The 17,303-nt window shown below is 44.0% G+C and overlaps 1 protein-coding gene across 2 annotated transcripts in view; it reads left to right on the top strand.

Moving 5' to 3' along the window:
- Positions 1-17,303, top strand: part of clhc1 (clathrin heavy chain linker domain containing 1) — a 52,122-nt gene that overhangs the window by 17,742 nt on the left and 17,077 nt on the right. For both annotated transcript variants that reach the window (XM_033025202.1, XM_033025204.1), the window contains exons 6-7: positions 96-183; positions 7,119-7,225. In XM_033025202.1, coding sequence (XP_032881093.1) covers positions 96-183; positions 7,119-7,225 — 195 coding nt within the window. The remainder of the gene's footprint in view (positions 1-95; positions 184-7,118; positions 7,226-17,303) is intronic.

Raw genomic sequence — 17,303 nt, forward strand, 5'->3', positions numbered from 1 at the left:
ACAGCATCTGAAATTTAACTGGGTAAATAACATAAAATAATATTTCTTATGTCACAGTATTCCATAGTAAATCAATGCATTTTGCTCTGATGCAGAAGTTGATCAACTTTGGCCTGGGGTATTTGATGATGATAATCCTGGCAATATTGATGAAGCTGCATACCTGTTGGAGTATGTTGAGAGGTAAGCTAAAGAAAATCTGAGTGGTATTCACTTCTCAGAAATCTACCTATGAGTTTCAATCGATCACCAGGTTGTTTATTCAGATAACTTTGAAGTGATTAGAAACAGGGAAAGGAAGTATATCTTGAGCTTCTGAGTAGTCATTCTCTGTGTGCTGCTGTCTCAAAAATTGAACTTAACCAAAGTATTGGATTAGGCAAGACCACTTAAAGGGTAGCCAATGAGGGTAAGCATCAAGTGGAATCGTTTAATATTTGTAGCTGCCGTTGACTTATTCATGTTCATTGTTTACATTTTCATTCATTAAAGACTGATATGGCACATGGGTAATGTAAATTTTGTGTTTTTAATATTGTCTTCACGGTAAAGATGTGAAAGGATTAATGTAAGCTAAGACATAGCAACAGTGCTGTGATTACACAACAGTAGTCTTTAGTTAAAGGGATTATTTTGTTTATTATTGTCACATGTATCAAGGTACAGTGAAAAGCTTTTATTTCCATGCTGTGGCTCCATCTGGTGGTTAGGCCAGTTATAGATCGAACCCTCGTTAGTTGAACTGGAACATGCTTATGGCGGGAAGATGACGTCATGAGTCACGGGTGTGCCCAACTCAACTGCAAGGACTCAGTTAGTGCTCGTTCTCAGCACGCGAGTGTCTGACTCTGTATCTGCCAATAAAGATCACTTTTTTCTTAATTTGTGTCTCGCCATGTTGGTGATCCCGACGATCCAAAACTGTTCTTTTGGATTTTCACGATGGACACAGCCGACAACCTACCTCAGCAACCTGAAGCAGCCAACAGACCGGCTCAACAGAATGCCGTTTCTCTCAAACTGCCCGTGTTCTGGACATCGCAGCCCCAGGTGTGGTTCCAGCAGGCTGAGGCCCAGTTCCATATTCAACGCATTACGGCCGATGACAGAAAGTATTATTATGTGGTCAGCGCGCTGGATCAGGACAGGGCCGGTTGCGTCGTACATTACCTTCGCCAGCCGGCAGCTGCCGACAAGTACGAGGACCTCAAGGATCTCCTGCGTACCTTTGGTCTCAGCCGCTGCGATTGGGTAGTGAGGCTCATGCACATGGGAGGTCTCGGTGATCGCAAGCCGTCCCTGTTAATGAGCGAGATGCTCACCTTGATGAATGGTCATCAGCCCTGTCTTCATTTTGAGCAAGCTTTTCCTCGAGCAGATGCCCGAGGACATCCGACTACTCCTCGCGGGTGAGAATTTTGACGATTCCCTGCAGCTGCCTGAGCGGACGAGCTGTGACAGATCAAACAGCTGCGTGGTGTTGCTATCGATCGGGTGTCGGTGGTGCTATGTTGGGCCCGGCAGCCAGTTCCTGCCTCCACTGGGTGTTCGGCTGTGAAGCCGGGCACGAGCAATGCCGGTAAGGAGACTGCTTCTATCACCAGCACTGGGGTTCGGAGGCCCGCCGATGCCGCCTACCTTGCATGTTTCTGGGAAACGCCACAGCCGGCCGCCAGTAATGGCTGCTGCGGGCGGCCTGAAACATCGCCTCTACACCTAGGACCGTCATTCAGGGCGGCGTTTCCTCATCGACACGGGCACAGAGGTCAGCGTTTTGCCCTAGTTGGGACTCGACTCTCGTTCTGGTAAGCGGGGGCCTTCCCTTACCGCAGTTAATGGCAGCTCCATCCAGACGTATGGAGTTTGCACGGTCCCTCTCATCTTCGGCTCCTGCCATTTTACTTGGACTTTTACCATTGCTGATGTCTCCCAGCCGTTCCTCCGGGGTCAATCCTTGGTGGTAGATGTGAGGGGGGACCGCCTCATTCGTCTGCCTGTTCGTTTTGTTACTCCGGTTGTGGGGGGGTGGTTAGGTGGTTGGGCCACTTATAGATCGAACCCTCGTTAGTAGAACTGGAACGGGCACATGACTGCGTTTGGCGGGAAGATGACGTCATGAGTCACGGGTGTGCCCAACTGCAACTGCAAGGACTCAGTTAGTGCTCACTCTCAGTACGCGAGTGTCTGACCCTGTATCTGCAAATAAAGATCACTTTATTCTTAACGTGTGTCTCGCCATAAAGCTATCCAGTCAAAGAAAAGACTATGATTACAATCAAGCCATCTATGTTGCACAAAGAATAAAGGGTACAACATTTAGTGCAAGATAAAATCCGATTTGAGGATAGGTCTCTAATGAGGTAGATGAGAGGTCAGGACCACAGTATACCGATGAGACTGTTCAGTTTCCTGATAACATCTGGGAAAAACTTTCCCTGTATCTGGAGGTATGCATTTTGAGACATCTGTACCACTTGCCTGATGGGAGAGGGAGTGACCGGGTGAGACTGCACCTTGATAATGCTAGTGACCTTGCCCTGGCAGCGTGAAATGTAGATAGAGTCAATGGAAGGGAGGCTGGTTTGCATGATGGTCTGGGCAAATGTGCATCCTTTGCAGTTGCCAGCCATTTATTTGGAATATTTTATGGCCCCAAGTTTCCTTTATCCTTCTCCTTTTTCTATTCCATCTCGATACGATACAATATGATAGAGCTTTATTTATCACAGGAGGGAAATTTACATGGGATACAGCCTGATCCAGCCATTTGGATTCAGAATTTGCTTGGTAGAAGGAGTCTGATGGTAGTAGCGCAGAGATGTTTTTAGATGGAAGGCCTGTAACCAGTGATATGCCACTGGGATTCGTACTGAGTCCACTGGTGTTTCTCATCTTTGCTAATAATTTAAATGAGAATGTATAATGGTTACTGCATTTTGTGGATGACACCATAATTAGTGATATAGTGGGCATTGAAGATGGCTATCTAAAATTAGAACAAAATCTAGGTCAATTGGGAAAGTGGGGAAAGGAATGACAGATGGAACTTAACTTGGACGAGTGTGAAGTATTTTATTTTGATGTTAAACCAGGGCAGGACATGCACAGTAAATGGCAGGGGCCTGGAGAGTGCTTTAGTGCAGATAAATCAAGGAGTACAAGTAAGTAGTTCCTTGAAAGTGGTATCATAGATGGGCAGGGTGGTGAAGAAGGCATTTGGCAAACATACCTTCACCAGTCAGAGCATCGAGTATAAGGGTTGCGATAGCATGTCACAGCTGTGTGAGATAAGGTTGATACTGCACGTGGAGAGATGTGTTATAGGAAATATGTCATTAAGCTAGGTAAGGTGCAGAAAAGATTCACAGGAACATTACTGGACATAGATAGAAACATAGAAAATAGGTGCAGGAGTAGGCCACTGGCGACTCTCGGCAAAAGATCCCAGGACTCCGCAATGTTAAAGTCAGCGCCGCCTGCGGCTAGAAGCTCCGCAAACCACAGCTCCACAGTGTTAATTAGCAGGCCCAACACTCCGGAGCTCCAACACAGGCGATCTCCGGCAAGGCATCATCCTGCTCCGCGATGGAATTCAGTGCTGCGCCGCTGCTGAAGCAGGAAAGGCCGCGCCAATCCAGTTGGTAGGCCGTGAGGGTTGGGGGGGGGGCGGATGAAGATGCGACTCGGAGAAAAGACGCATCTCCGTCCAGGTAAGTGACTGGGAAACGGTTTCCCCCTCTTCCTCCCCCCTCCACCCCCCACCCCTCACATAAAAAAGACTAAGAAACCTTTAAAAACATACTTTTAGACACACTAAAAATAACAAAAAGGGTGAAAGGACGGACAGCTGCAGGCGAGGCTGCCACACTCGATGGTGCCACCCGATGGATTACCAGATATTTGGATAGGTTCATGGATAAAAAAGGTTTAAGGGGATATGGGTCAAACACAAGCAACTTGGTTGGCATGGAGGGCCTTTTTCTGTGCTGTAAAAACTGAGATTACAGTACAGATTCTTGAAGCACTTTTCACATCCTGCATCTGAGTTTGTCAAAGTTTGACAGATATCTTTGTTCTTTGTTCTCGTTCTCCTACGTCTCAACCAATTAGTAATTTTGCAGTTGATATTCGTGAGAGTTTTGGAAAAAGTATAACTATGGTAGTCTCATCTATTTTAATATCTTTGACAAAAACTATCAGGTCTTTGTGTAAATGGGAAATTGTCTTTTACTATTACTTGTTTTAATTCCATTTATTTATATTGAATGCACTAAAATGTGTAATTTGACTTTTTAATTCCCTTTAATCATTGATATTTTAATCTCTGCCCAGAGAAAATGCTTATTAAGTGCTTATTTATCAATTCTCCCATTTCTTTATTCATTATAACTTTGAACACATTGGTGCTGGGCCCATTGCTGTTTGCCATCTATATCAATGATTTGATTAGAATGTACAAAGCGTGTTTAGTAGGTTTGCAGATGACACTAAAGTAGATGATATTGTAGACGGTGAAAATTGTTATCAAGAATTATAGACCAATAAGCGTAACATCTGTGGTAGAAAAGAGATCTTGATCAGCTGGACGTGGGCCAAGGAATAGCTAATGAAATTTAACTTGGGTAAATGTGAGATGGTGCATTTTGGAAAGTCAATCCAGGGCAGGACCTTCACAATGAACGGTAAGGCCCTGGGAAGTGTTGCGGAACAAAGGGATCTAAAAATACAAGTAGATAGACACAAAAAGCTAGAGTAACTCAGCGGCTCTGACAGCATCTCTGGAGAAAAGGAATAGGTGACGTTTTGGATCAAGACACTTCTTCAGGCATACAAGTATATAGTTCCATGAAAGTGGTATCACAGGTAGAGAGATAGATAGTCCTACAGCATAGAAACAACGTTCAACCTAACTTGCCCAAGATGTCCCATCTACACTAGTCCTACCTGCCCACATTCGGCCCATATCCTTCAAAATGTTTCCTATCTATGTACCTGTCCAAATGTCTTTTAAATGTTGTTATAGATAGATAGAGTGGTGAACAATGCTTTTGACACATTTGCCTTCAGCAAGCATGGAAGTAGGTACATAAGTTGGGTAGTGCTGTTATAGTTGTACAAGATGTTGGTGAGGCAGCACTTGGAATATTGTGTTTAGTTTTGGTCGCCCTGCTACAGGCAAGATAAGTCAAATCAAGTCAAGTCAAGAGAGTTTATTGTCATGTGTCCCAGATAGGACAATGAAATTCTTGCTTGCTGCAGCACAACAGTATTGTAAGCATAAATACAGAACAGTTCAGTGTGTCTATATAGCATAGACCATATATATACACACATAAATAAACAGATAAAGTGCAATAAGCTGTTATAGTACATAGTTTGTTTGATGGTGAGTTTAATAGCCTGATGGCTGTGGGGAAGAAGTTGTTCCTGAACCTGGATGTACTAGATTTCAGGCTCCTGTACCTTCTACCTGATGGCAGCGGAGAGATGAGTGTGTGGCCAGGATGGTGTGGGTCCTTGATGATGTTGGCAGCCTTTTTGAGGCAGCGACTGCGATTGATCCCTTCGATGGTGGGGAGGTCAGAGCCGATGATGGACTGGGCAGTGGTCACAACTTTCTGCATTCTTTTCCGCTCCTGGACGCTCAAGTTGACAAACCAAGCCACGATGCAACCAGTCAGTATGCTCTCTACTGTGCACCTGTAGAAGTTCGAGAGAGTCCTCTTTGACATACCGACTCTCCGTAATCTTCTCAGGAAGTAGAGGTGCTGATGTGCTTTCTTTATAATTGCATCAGTGTGCTGGGACCAGGAAAGATCTTCGGAAATATGCACGCCCAGGAATTTGAAGTTCTTGACCCTTTTCACCATCGTCCCGTGGATATAAACTGGGTTGTGGGTCCCTATCCTACCCCTTCCAAAGTCCACAGTCAGTTCCTTGGTTTTGCTGGTGTTGAGAGCCAGGTTATGGTGCTGGCACCATTTGGTCAATCTCACTTCTATACTCTGACTAGTCACCATCAGTGATTCATCCCACAACAGTGGTGATGTCGGCGAACTTGATGATGGAGTTTGCACTATGTCCAGCTACACAGTTATGAGTATAGAGTGAGTACAGCAGGGGGCTGAGCATGCAGCCTTGAGGTGCTCCCGTGCTGATTGTTATCGAGGATGACACGTTTCCACCAATACGGACAGACTGTGGTCTGTGGACGAGGAAGTCGAGGATCCAATTGCAGAGGGATGCACAAAGACCCAGATCCGTGAGCTTGGTAACCAGCTTGGAGGGGATGATGGTGTTAAACGCCGAGTTGTAGTCAATGAATAACAGCCTGGCATATGAGTTTCTGTTGTCCAAGAGGTCCAGAGTGGAGTGGAGAGCCAGTGAGATTGCATCCACCATTGATCTGTTGTGGCAGTAAGCAAACTGCAGAGGGTCGAGGTTCTTGTCGAGGTAGGAGTTGATATGCGCCATAATCAACCTCTCAGAGCAGTTCATCACCACAGACGTTAGTGCCATTAGATACCATTAGCTAGAAAGGATGCAGAGAAGATTTACAAGGTGGTTGTCAAGACGCGAGGGCTAGAGCTATGCGGAGAGATTGGGCAGGCTAGGAGCCTTGGAGCACAGGAGACCGAAGGATGATGTGTATAAAATCATGAGGGGGATAGAGTGAATGCACAGTCTTTTTTCCAGGGTAGGGAACTCAAGAACCAGAGATCATATATTTAAGATGAGATGGGAAAGATTTAATAGGAACTTGAGGGGCACCTTTTTCACACAGAGGATGGTGGGTATTTGGAGCAAACTGCCAGAGGAAGTAGTTAAGGCGGGTACAATAACAACATTTAAAAGAAATTTGGACAGCTTAGTAAACCCAGCTAAACCCAGGTTGGATGGGGCATTTTGGTTGGCATGGACCTATTGCATCAAAGTGCCTGTTTCCATGCTAAATGTTTATGATAGTGATAGTTTTGCAGTGAAAAATGTGCTTATTGAGTTCAGAATTAATTGAAACAAGGATTTTGAGTAATACATTCTAAACAAGGTGTGTTTCTAAAGCTCCAGTAGGAAAATATTTATTTGTTTCTAATTTGGAAATTCTACTTTTCTTTCAGCTTTACAAAACTCTTTGATGATAAACAATATAAGGCAGCTGCTATATATGTAGCAAATTGCCCCAGAGGAATCCTTCATAATATGGAGATCATGGAAAAGTTCAAGGGTCAGTTCTGCCTTTTCCTTGTTCCTATGTGTTATGCTTCTATCATAAAAATCTTGCATCGACTATATGTTTTTCCTTGGTAGACAAAAATGCTGGAGAAACTCAGCTGGTGAGGCAGCATCTATGGAGCGAAGGAATAGGGTGATGTTTCGGGTCAAGACCCTTCTTCAGACTGAAGAAGGGTCTCGACCCGAAACGTCACCTATTCCTTCGGTCCATTGATGCTGCCTCACCCGCTGAGTTTCTCCAGCATTTTTGTCTACCTTCAATTTTTCCAGCATTTGCAGTTATTTCTTAAACATATGTTTTTCCTTGTTGTCTTTCAAAGTCAAGAATTAAACATTAGACTCACTGAGTTCTTCCAGCATACTGATTCAATTCCAGATTTCAGCATCTGCAGTGTTAAAAAGTTAAACATATCTTATTTTAGTAGAACAGTTTTGTTCGTATCAAACTCATTGCAGCCCCTTTACCCTGCTCCTTTTCAAACTCACCTTGGCCAAAGTCCCCACGCTTCCTTTAACCAGTCAAGTTTTGTTCCCCAAGCTTCTTTTAAACTCAGAATATAGAAATGGGGAACTGCAGATGCTGGTTTAAAAAACTGACAAAGTGCTGAAGTAACTCAGCAAATCTGGAGAACAAGGATAGCTGGCAATTTGAGTCGGAATTCTTCTTCAATCTTTTGCAAGCGAAAGCCAGTTGTGATTTAAAAAAAAAAATCAATCAAGCACTGAGGTTTTGCAGAAAATTGTGAAATCTTTGGAATATTGTTAATTACTTGGGTATTTAACCACCTGCAAATTGGATTCTTGAGACATGACATTTTCACTTTGAAGTAATAACTTCAATTAAGTTTTTTTTTACCCCATCTATTGACATCGACCTCACAATTGATGATGTTAACTTGTTTACAATGCATGCGTTGTTGAAGAGGGTTCCTTAGTAACAAGAACTAATATTAATCCTTGTAGTGACTCTTCTTTCCTGTCAAACGATGCATCATTGACCTTAGCAGTATGTCATGGAAGCAGTGTCGTGGAGCAAAATAATTAATCTTCCTCAATATCTTTATTGAATAAAAACTTGACAAAATAAGCTTAAACCTATACACTAACAATGATCATGTTAATTCTCCTAAATATTTAATCTCACAAACTTCCATATGTTTTTCCATAAGCGTTTACTTGGCCTACTATTACAACTCTGTGCTTTCCTGTAGGAAGGTTGTTCCTTTTCAGTGGAGCAAAAAGCATAAGGCTGTAAAGCTATTTGCAACTCTGACTTGGATGATCCAAATTGGGTCAATAGCGTCACAGCATAGTAGAACTGCAAGAATGTAGGTAACTCTTATGGACAATAGACAATAAGTGCAGGAGTTCAGCCCTTTGAGCCAGCACCGCCATTCAATGTGATCATGGCTAATCATCCACAATCAGTACCCCGTTCCTGACTTTTCCCCATATCCCCTGAATCCGCTATCTTTAAGAGCTCTATCCAACTCTGTCTTGAAAGCATACAGAGAATTGGCCTCCACTGCCTTTTGAGGCAGAGAATTCCACAGATTCACAACCCTCTGTGTGAAAAAGATTTTCCTCATCTCCATTCGAAATGGCTGACCCCTTATTCTTAAACTGTGGCCCCTGGTTCTGGACTCTCTCAATATCGGGATCATGTTTCCTGCGTCTAGCATGTCCAAACCCATAATGATCTTATATATTTCAATAAGATTCCCTCTCATCCTTCTAAATTCCAGAATATACAAGCCCAGCCACTCCATTCTATCAACATGTGACAGTCCCGCTATCCCGGGATTTAACCTCGTGAACCTATGCTGCACTCCCTCAATAGCAAGAATGTCCTTCCTCAAATTTGGAGACCAAAACTGCACACAATGCTCCAGGTGTGGTCTCACTAGGGCCCTGTACATCTGCAGAAGGACCTCCTTGCTCCTACACTCACTCCTCTTGTTATGAAGGCCAACATGCCATTCGCTTTCTTCACTGCCTGCTGTACCTGCATGCTTACTTTCAGTGACTGATGAACAAGGATCCACAGATCTCGTTGTACTTCCTCTTTTCCCAACTTGACACCATTCAGATAATAATCTGTCTTCCTATTTTTGCCACAAAGTGGATAACCTCACATTTATCCACATTAAACTGCATCTGCCATGCATCTGCCAAACATCTGCCCACTCACCCAACCTGTCCAAGTCACCCTGCATTCTCATAGCATCCTCCTCACAGTTCACACTGCCACCCAGCTTTGTGACATATGCAAATTTGCTAATGTTACTTTTAATCCCTTCATCTAAATCATTAATGTATATTGGAAATAGCTGCGGTCCCAGCACCAAGCCTTGCGGTACCCCACTAATTACTGCCTGCCATTCTGAAAGGGACCCGTTAATCCCTACTCTTTGTTTCCTGTCTGCCAACCAATTTTCGCAGGAAATGCTACACCTGTCGCTTTACCTCCCCCCTCAACTCCATCCAAGGACCCAAACAGTCTTTCCAGGTGAGGCAGAGGTTCACCTGCACCTCCTCCAACCTCATCTACTGCATCCGCTGTTATAGGTTTCACCTTCTCTACATCGGCGAGACCAAGCGTAGGCTCGGCGACCGCTTCGCCCAACACCTCCGCTCAGTCCGTACTAACCAACCTGATCTCCCAGTTGCCCAGCACTTCAGCTCCCCTTCTCATTCTGAATCTGACCTTTCTGTCTTAGGCCTCCTCCATTGCCAGAGTGAGGCCCAGCGTAAATTGGATGAACACCAACACATATTTCGCTTGGGTAGTTTACACCCCAGCAGTATGAACATTGACTTCCCTAATTTCAGTTAGTCTTTGCTTTCGCCCTCGTTCCCCTCTCCCTTCCCAGCTACCACAAATAGCCTACTGTCTCTGCCTCTTCCTTTCTTCCCCCCCCCACCCCCCCGACATCAGTCTGAAGAAAGGTCTCAAACCGAAATGTTGCCTATTCCTTTTCTCCATAGATGCTACCTCACCCGCTGAGTTTCTTCAGCATTTTTTGTCTACTTTTGTTTTTTCCAGCATCTGCAGTTCCTTCTTAAACAATTTTCTATCCATGTCAGTACATTACCCCCAATACCATGTGCTCTAATTTTTCCACTAATCTCCTATTTGGGACCTCATCAAATGCTTTCTGAAAGTCCAGGTACACTCCATCCACTGGCTCTCCCTTGTCCATTTTCCCAGTTACATCCTCAAAAAATTCCAGAAGATTAGTCAAGCATGATTTCCCCTTCGTAAATCCATGCTGACTCGGACCGATCCTGTTACTGCTATCCAAATGTGCTGCTATTTCATCTTTTATAATTGACTCCAGCAACTTCCCCACCACTGATGTCATGCTAACTGGTCTATAATTCCCTGTTTTCTCTCTCCCGCCTTTCTTAAAAAGTGGGATAACATTAGCTACCCTCCAATCCGTAGGAACTTATCCTGAATCTTTAGAACATTGGAAAATAATCACCAATGCGTCCACGATTTCTAGAGCCACTTCCTTAAGTACCCTGGGATGCAGACCATCAGGCCCTGGGGATTTATCTGCCTTCAATTCCATCAGTCTACCCAACACCTTTTCCTGCCTAATGTGAATTTCCTTCAGTTCCTCCGTCACCCCAGATCCTCTGGCCACTAGTACATCAGGGTGATTGTTTGTGTCTTCCTTAGTGGAGACGGATCCAAAGTACCTGTTCAACTCGTCCGCTATTTCCTTGTTCCCCATAATAAATTCACCTGTTTCAGTCTTCAAGGGTCCAACTTTGGACTTAACTAATTTTTTCCTCTTCACATACCAAAAGAAGCTTTTACCTTCCTCTCCACATACCTAAAGAAGCTAGCTTACCTTCGTACCTCATCTTTTCTCCCCGTATTACCTTTTTAGTTATCTTCTGTGGCTCTTTAAAAGTTTCCCAATCCTCTGGCTTCCCACTCATCTTTGTTATGTTATACTTCTTTTTTATTTTTATACAGTCCCTCTAAACACCCTCTGAAATGTTGTAGTAAGCACAGCTTTGTTAATCTGGTAGACCCTTTTTTCACAAATCCACCCTCTGCATTCATAAAGGTTTGTTTATGAGAACGGCGCCACTTCCCGACTCAGTGTCCTCTGTACTCTCCCAACATGGTGGCTTTGCTGCAAACTTTGAGTAGCTCGGAGGTCATGCATCCTCCTCACCGATGGGCTTGGTGACTTTGTTCTCACATCACCAGATTCAGGAGAGTCCGGGACCACTTCCTCGCCACTGCTGTCAGACAGGTTGCACAGTCATAGAGTAATACAGCATGGAAACAGGCGCTTTGGCCCAACTTGCCCACGCAAACCAAGATGCCCCACCTGCACTATCTATAACCTACAACTACCTATTCTGGCAGCTCGTTTCATATACTCACCAATCTTTCTGAAAAACCTGTCCCTCAGGTTCTTATTAAATCTTTTCCCTGTCACCTTAAACATATGTTGCACCTCTATAAGATCACCCCAAATCCCTCTGCACACCAAGGAATAAAGTCCTAGCCTGCTCAACCACTCCCTATAGCTCAGACCCTCAGGTCCAAGCAACATCCTTGTAAATCTTCTCTGCACTCTTTCCAGAAAAGCTCGTCACATCTGTCGCAGGGCAACCAAAACTGAACACAATGCTCCAAAAGTGGCCTCACAGACCAAAAAGGCAGCACACAAAGACCTTTCCAAGACATCCATGAATGGCAATAAATGCTGTCCTAGCCAATGGCATCCAGATCCTGACAGAGGGCAGTGGATTCTTGTTACATAGGCCCACACAGGGCCTTTCCTAGGCCAAAGCAACAGAGAGCCTGTTCTGCTGGAAAAGAGATTGTACTTCTGCCATCACAACCCCTGACATACTGGGAATCCAGTGCCATAGTGGAAGAGGGTGGTTGGATGCATGCAGACCATTTTCTGACTGACACGAATAGCCACCATGCTTCATGTCAAATGCTGTGAAAGGTTGATGACAGGCACATTCTCGGCTACTCTCATTGTGCCAAGCATATCCATGTTTATCTGTCCTTCTTCAACCATAATAGTCCTCATTTGAGCTCTTTGGAAAAGACCTGATACAAGACCACATCCACTAGATTGTTGACAAATTGGTTGCAGTCCACGGACACTTGATATCTCATTGTGAGTTCTGAACTGGCATGTAGACTTGTAGATTAATCCATGCAGCCTTGGCTTTTTTGGAGACTACATTTGAAATAGCCTATAATATTGCTACAGCTGTGGAAATAATATCTGAAAACACAAGAAAATGTTGGTCAGTGCAGGATGCAGGTATAAGCAAAAGGATGAGTGCAATAATGACTCAAACTCTGGGAGTTTCTTGGCTGGAATACCTCAGGTCATGTGATTGGGAAAGGCAGGAAAAGCAGTTGTCATTGTCAGGGCAACCATTCTGGTAATTAGTTTAGCAGCTCGATGGTTTTGCTGTAACAAATCAGGATACAGCAGTGGTCTGCAAGAGCTGACAAAGCTCAGTGAAGATAGAAAATAATTCAGATGGCAAAGGAACGTCTATGAAACAAGCACAAAAAAGGGCTCTGCCTGTGAAAACATGAGGAAGTTTATGAACATAATCATAAATTTGGAGTAGAACATAGCAAGGCTCTCCATTCTGGGTCAGCAAACACTTATTGACAAGTACTATAACCCAAATAAGTGTCACTGCAGTAGCCAAGAGGTCCAAACTTATTCTGCAATATGAAATCCCTCATGGAGTTCTGTATCATAGCACCACTTCATCAATTCAAAATATACAATAAAGAAGAACTGAATGTCTCTGCAGTAGAAGCATCGTCGTTCACTCAGTTCACAACAATTGAACTTGATCAGCGCAAAGTAATTCTTTCCCACACAAACAATTACTTTTGGCTAATGCTCCCACCGTTAGCTGTTATTTTCAATTCTTAATATAAATGAGGCACCAATAAAATGGGCAACATGAAACAGAAATAATACAACCTTCTAGCAACCAGAAAACAACCACAGATAATACTACAATGCAGCACTTGAATATTGAAATCCACTAACACAATTGTCAAATGAGAAAGGCACTACAGTAAATGTGCAACTTTACTCCTTGCAAACTTTCTCATATATTTCAGTCTTTCATTCAAATGAGTCCATCCCACAAAGTTTACCTTTATTAGGCAATTAGGTATTATTAGGTCAAACCAATAGGGATGAAGAAGCCTGTAATTGGAATCCTGAAATTGGAATAAGAACCCTATAATCCTGTAATCATTTGGGCAGGTATGTGGATAATAAGGTTTAGAAAGATATGGGCCAAATGCAGACAGTTGGGATTAATGTAGATGGGACATCTTGGTCGGCATGGGCAAGTTGGGCCATAGGGCCTGTTTCCATGCTGTATGATTCTATGACTAATAGAAATCAACTTTACATTGGCGGTCACATACATGGCTCTAAACGACATGGCACCTTTGACATACTGTAAATCAAATTATTTCACAAACAAATGTGCCGCGCTAAGTCAACAATTTCTATTGGGAAAAGTGTTAGATAATAGTTTGGCAACAATCAACGGATTGCTTGGGCATGTAGATGTAAAAAGGATTTAATTAGTAACCATTTCTAGGTAAGATACCATAGGGTTCTGAGCGATGTAAATTGCTGCCATACCAATCGGCCGTACCTCTACACTGAAACAATTTATGGGCCAAATGAGAATGCAATTAAACGTCGCTAGTGTATTGAAGATATTTCATAACCAAGGAAAATCAAATAATACAAATAATAGTAATATTTCCATTGCAAAGTTGTACAAAGCAGTGTACCATCATGTACCGAACCCAAATACCACCAACCCTGGTCATGTGGCAAATAAAGATTCTATCTATCTATCTATCTATCTATCTATCTATCTATCTATCTATCTATCTATCTATCTATCTTTCTCATTTGAAAATATGTGTAAGTGACTTTCAGTATCCCAGCGCTCTATTGCAGTGTTCTCTCAATTCAATTCAATTCAATTCAATTCAATTTATTGTCATTTGGACCCCTTGAGGTCCAAACGAAATGCCGTTTTTGCAGCCATACATTACAAACAAAATAGACCCAAGACACAACATAATTTACATAAACATCCATCACATTGCTGTGATGGAAGGCCAAAAAAACTTCTCTCTCCACTGCACTCCCCACCCCCATGTCAGAGTCAAAGTCAAAGCCCCCGGCGGGCGATGGCGAATTGTCCCGTGGCCATTAAAGCCACGCCGGGTGATGCAAGGTCGCACACCGGGTCTTGGTGTTAGAGCGCCCGGCGCGCGCTCGCAGAGTCCCGCAGCCATTCCAAGCCGCGCGGGGCGGTGCTGTAAAGCCCCGCTCCAGGAGCTCTTCAACCCCGCAACTCAGGCGGGAGAAGTCGCCGTTGCGGAAGCCCCGAAAAGCGGTCTCCCTCCAGGGACCCGCGGGCTCCCGGTGCCGCCCGCCAAACCGGCAGTTGCAGCCACCGAATCTCCGGGGGTCGGGCCGCAGCAGCGTCCACCACAGCTCCACCCGCTCTGGACTCGGCCAGCTCCGCGACGGTGAGGTGAGTAGTCGGCACCACAGCCCCCGGTCTTCCTGTTGGAGGCCGCTCCTCGTTGCAGCCCCAACGACAACGGAGACCCGACAAAGAAAAGGTCGGGTCTCCCGTGCAGGGAGAGATTTAAAAGTTACCCCCTCCCCCCCCACCCCCCCACACACATACCCCAACAAAAAATAACAAAAACTACATAAAAACATAGACATAAAATAATAAAAACGCAGACGGACTGCAGAGGCTGCTGCTGACGAGAGTCGCGCCGCCTACCGGACTGTGGCTGTATTCCGATTTTCTTTTTTCATTTTGCATTTACATACATTAAATGACTTTGACAACCCACAAATCTTTCCTGGCTTCAGATTGGTGCCAATGGTTTGAGGAGCAGCTGGGGATGACTGGGTGTGAAGCATACGTGAGAGGCTGTGGTGGGAAGTGATTTTGTGACCTTGTGAGGGAGAGATAATAATGTTGTGGACAGCTAGCTATCATCTTGAAGTGGATAGATGAAGGTGCTATTACCTACACCAAGACCATTCCACCATTGTTTCAATCTCCTGAACCAGACTTGGCTCAGTTGACAGACATTCACATGTGTCTTGTCCTTTTGTCTATGCCTCCCAGTATCAGCTCACTGCACAGTTCGACTGCACAAGTACGACACCTCTTATGATGAAGAGATGCGGGGGGATATGTGTCTGCTCCTGCAAAAGACAAATGAGTTCACGAGTGTTGTAGCCTGCGTGTGTGCGTATATATTTATGAGAGGGCAGCATTATTTAGTCGTCTGCAGGTCATACAAAATGTGCACACACATCTTTGACAGCATGAGAGGGCAATATTTTTAGTCATCTGCAGGTCATACAAAATAACTCAAATTCACAGATTTTCTTTTGTGCCCTGTACTATTATGTGTGGATTCTCACTGGAGGAGATCATTTAAAAAATCTTGCCAAATGGTGTTAGTAGAGTTTCATGACCCTCACAACATTTTCTCATTAATGAGCACTTTTTTCTCCAAGTAATTTGGGAACTTTCTCTTTCTTTACTGCACGCTAGCTCTTCCCATGTCTATTGCTGCTGCCTAGGTCCCATGGGAATGTAACATCAAAGGCTGGCACCTTTCATTGAATGCTTGACTTCAAACAGAGCCATATATCACCAGTTGTTCTGCATTGATTATGACCCAGTCAGGAACCCGCAGGTCATATTTTAATGCTTCTTTCTGGGTGGTAATGCTGTAGGTTTTTATTGAACAACATTACAATTACAAATATTACAATGAAGGGTTCCAATATGGCATAAGCACTAAACACAATATTATTTTATTGCATCAAAAATAAATGCAGTCCAATATCTAGATTTATGCTTTCATAAACTTGTCAATCATGGCTCAGTTCGTGTCATTCTCACCTCAGTCAGAAGAGACTCAATCATTAGCTCAAAAATGGAAACTGAAATGCGCAACACAAAGGAAATGAAGTACTTCAAGGATCCATCTGTTTTCTGAAGTGGACATAAATTATCTCAATACTCCAAAAAAGTGTAGAATAGTTAACCTATCTAATGTTTATCCATCACTCAACAACATATCTGGTCATTGCCATATTCATAGAAGGTTGGAAGAACTCAGCGGGTTAGGCAGCATCTGTGGAGACAAAAGATACAAGTCGATGCTGGAAGACCAAGTGGCAACAGAAAAGATGACCAGTATATAGAAGGATGGTGATACATGTAAACAGATGGGGTGATGATAACTAAATGGATAGAAAGCGGATGCTGGTTTACACCGAAAATAGACATAAAATGCTGGAGTAACTTAGCGGGACAGACAGCATCTTTGGAGAACATGGATGGGTGACGGGACCCTTCTTCAGACTGATTGCAAGGGGGGAAGACAGTTGGAAGGGAGGAGGGACTGGACAAAGCCTGGTAGGTAATAGGTTGATACAGGTGAGGAGGCCAGATAGTGTTCAAGAAAGAACCGGAGGGCCTTGTGACCTTCCTGGTAGGGGATGGAGGTGTAATGGGACTGGACGTGAACCTCTATCCCCCACCATGAAGGACCTCCAGTTCTTCCTTGAACAGAGACCCAATCAATTTCCATCTGCCAACCATCTCCTCCGCCAGGCGGAACTTGTCTTCACCCTCATCAAATTCTCCTTTGACCTCACACCTTCTCCAAGTTAAAGGTATAGCTATACCGACAGCGCTGTAAAACTTATCTTCAAGCGAACATGCTTATAAGGAAGTTTTATATGTGCTCTGACTCTGTGAAGTGTTCCCTGTTCAGAACCTACATCACACCGTTGTATACAGCCCAATTGTGGTCGAAGTATAAGAAAAAGAGTATGCAAAGACTCAAGGTAGCATACAATGATGCAATGAGGATGCTGCTTTGTGTCCCTAGGTGGCATAGTGCCAGTCAATTGTTCGTGTCCACTAGAGTGCCAACCTGTGAGGCACTCTTAAGACAGCTGATG

Source organism: Amblyraja radiata, chromosome 8, assembly GCF_010909765.2.
Source record: "Amblyraja radiata isolate CabotCenter1 chromosome 8, sAmbRad1.1.pri, whole genome shotgun sequence".
In the NCBI taxonomy this organism is placed as follows: Eukaryota; Metazoa; Chordata; class Chondrichthyes; order Rajiformes; family Rajidae; genus Amblyraja; species Amblyraja radiata.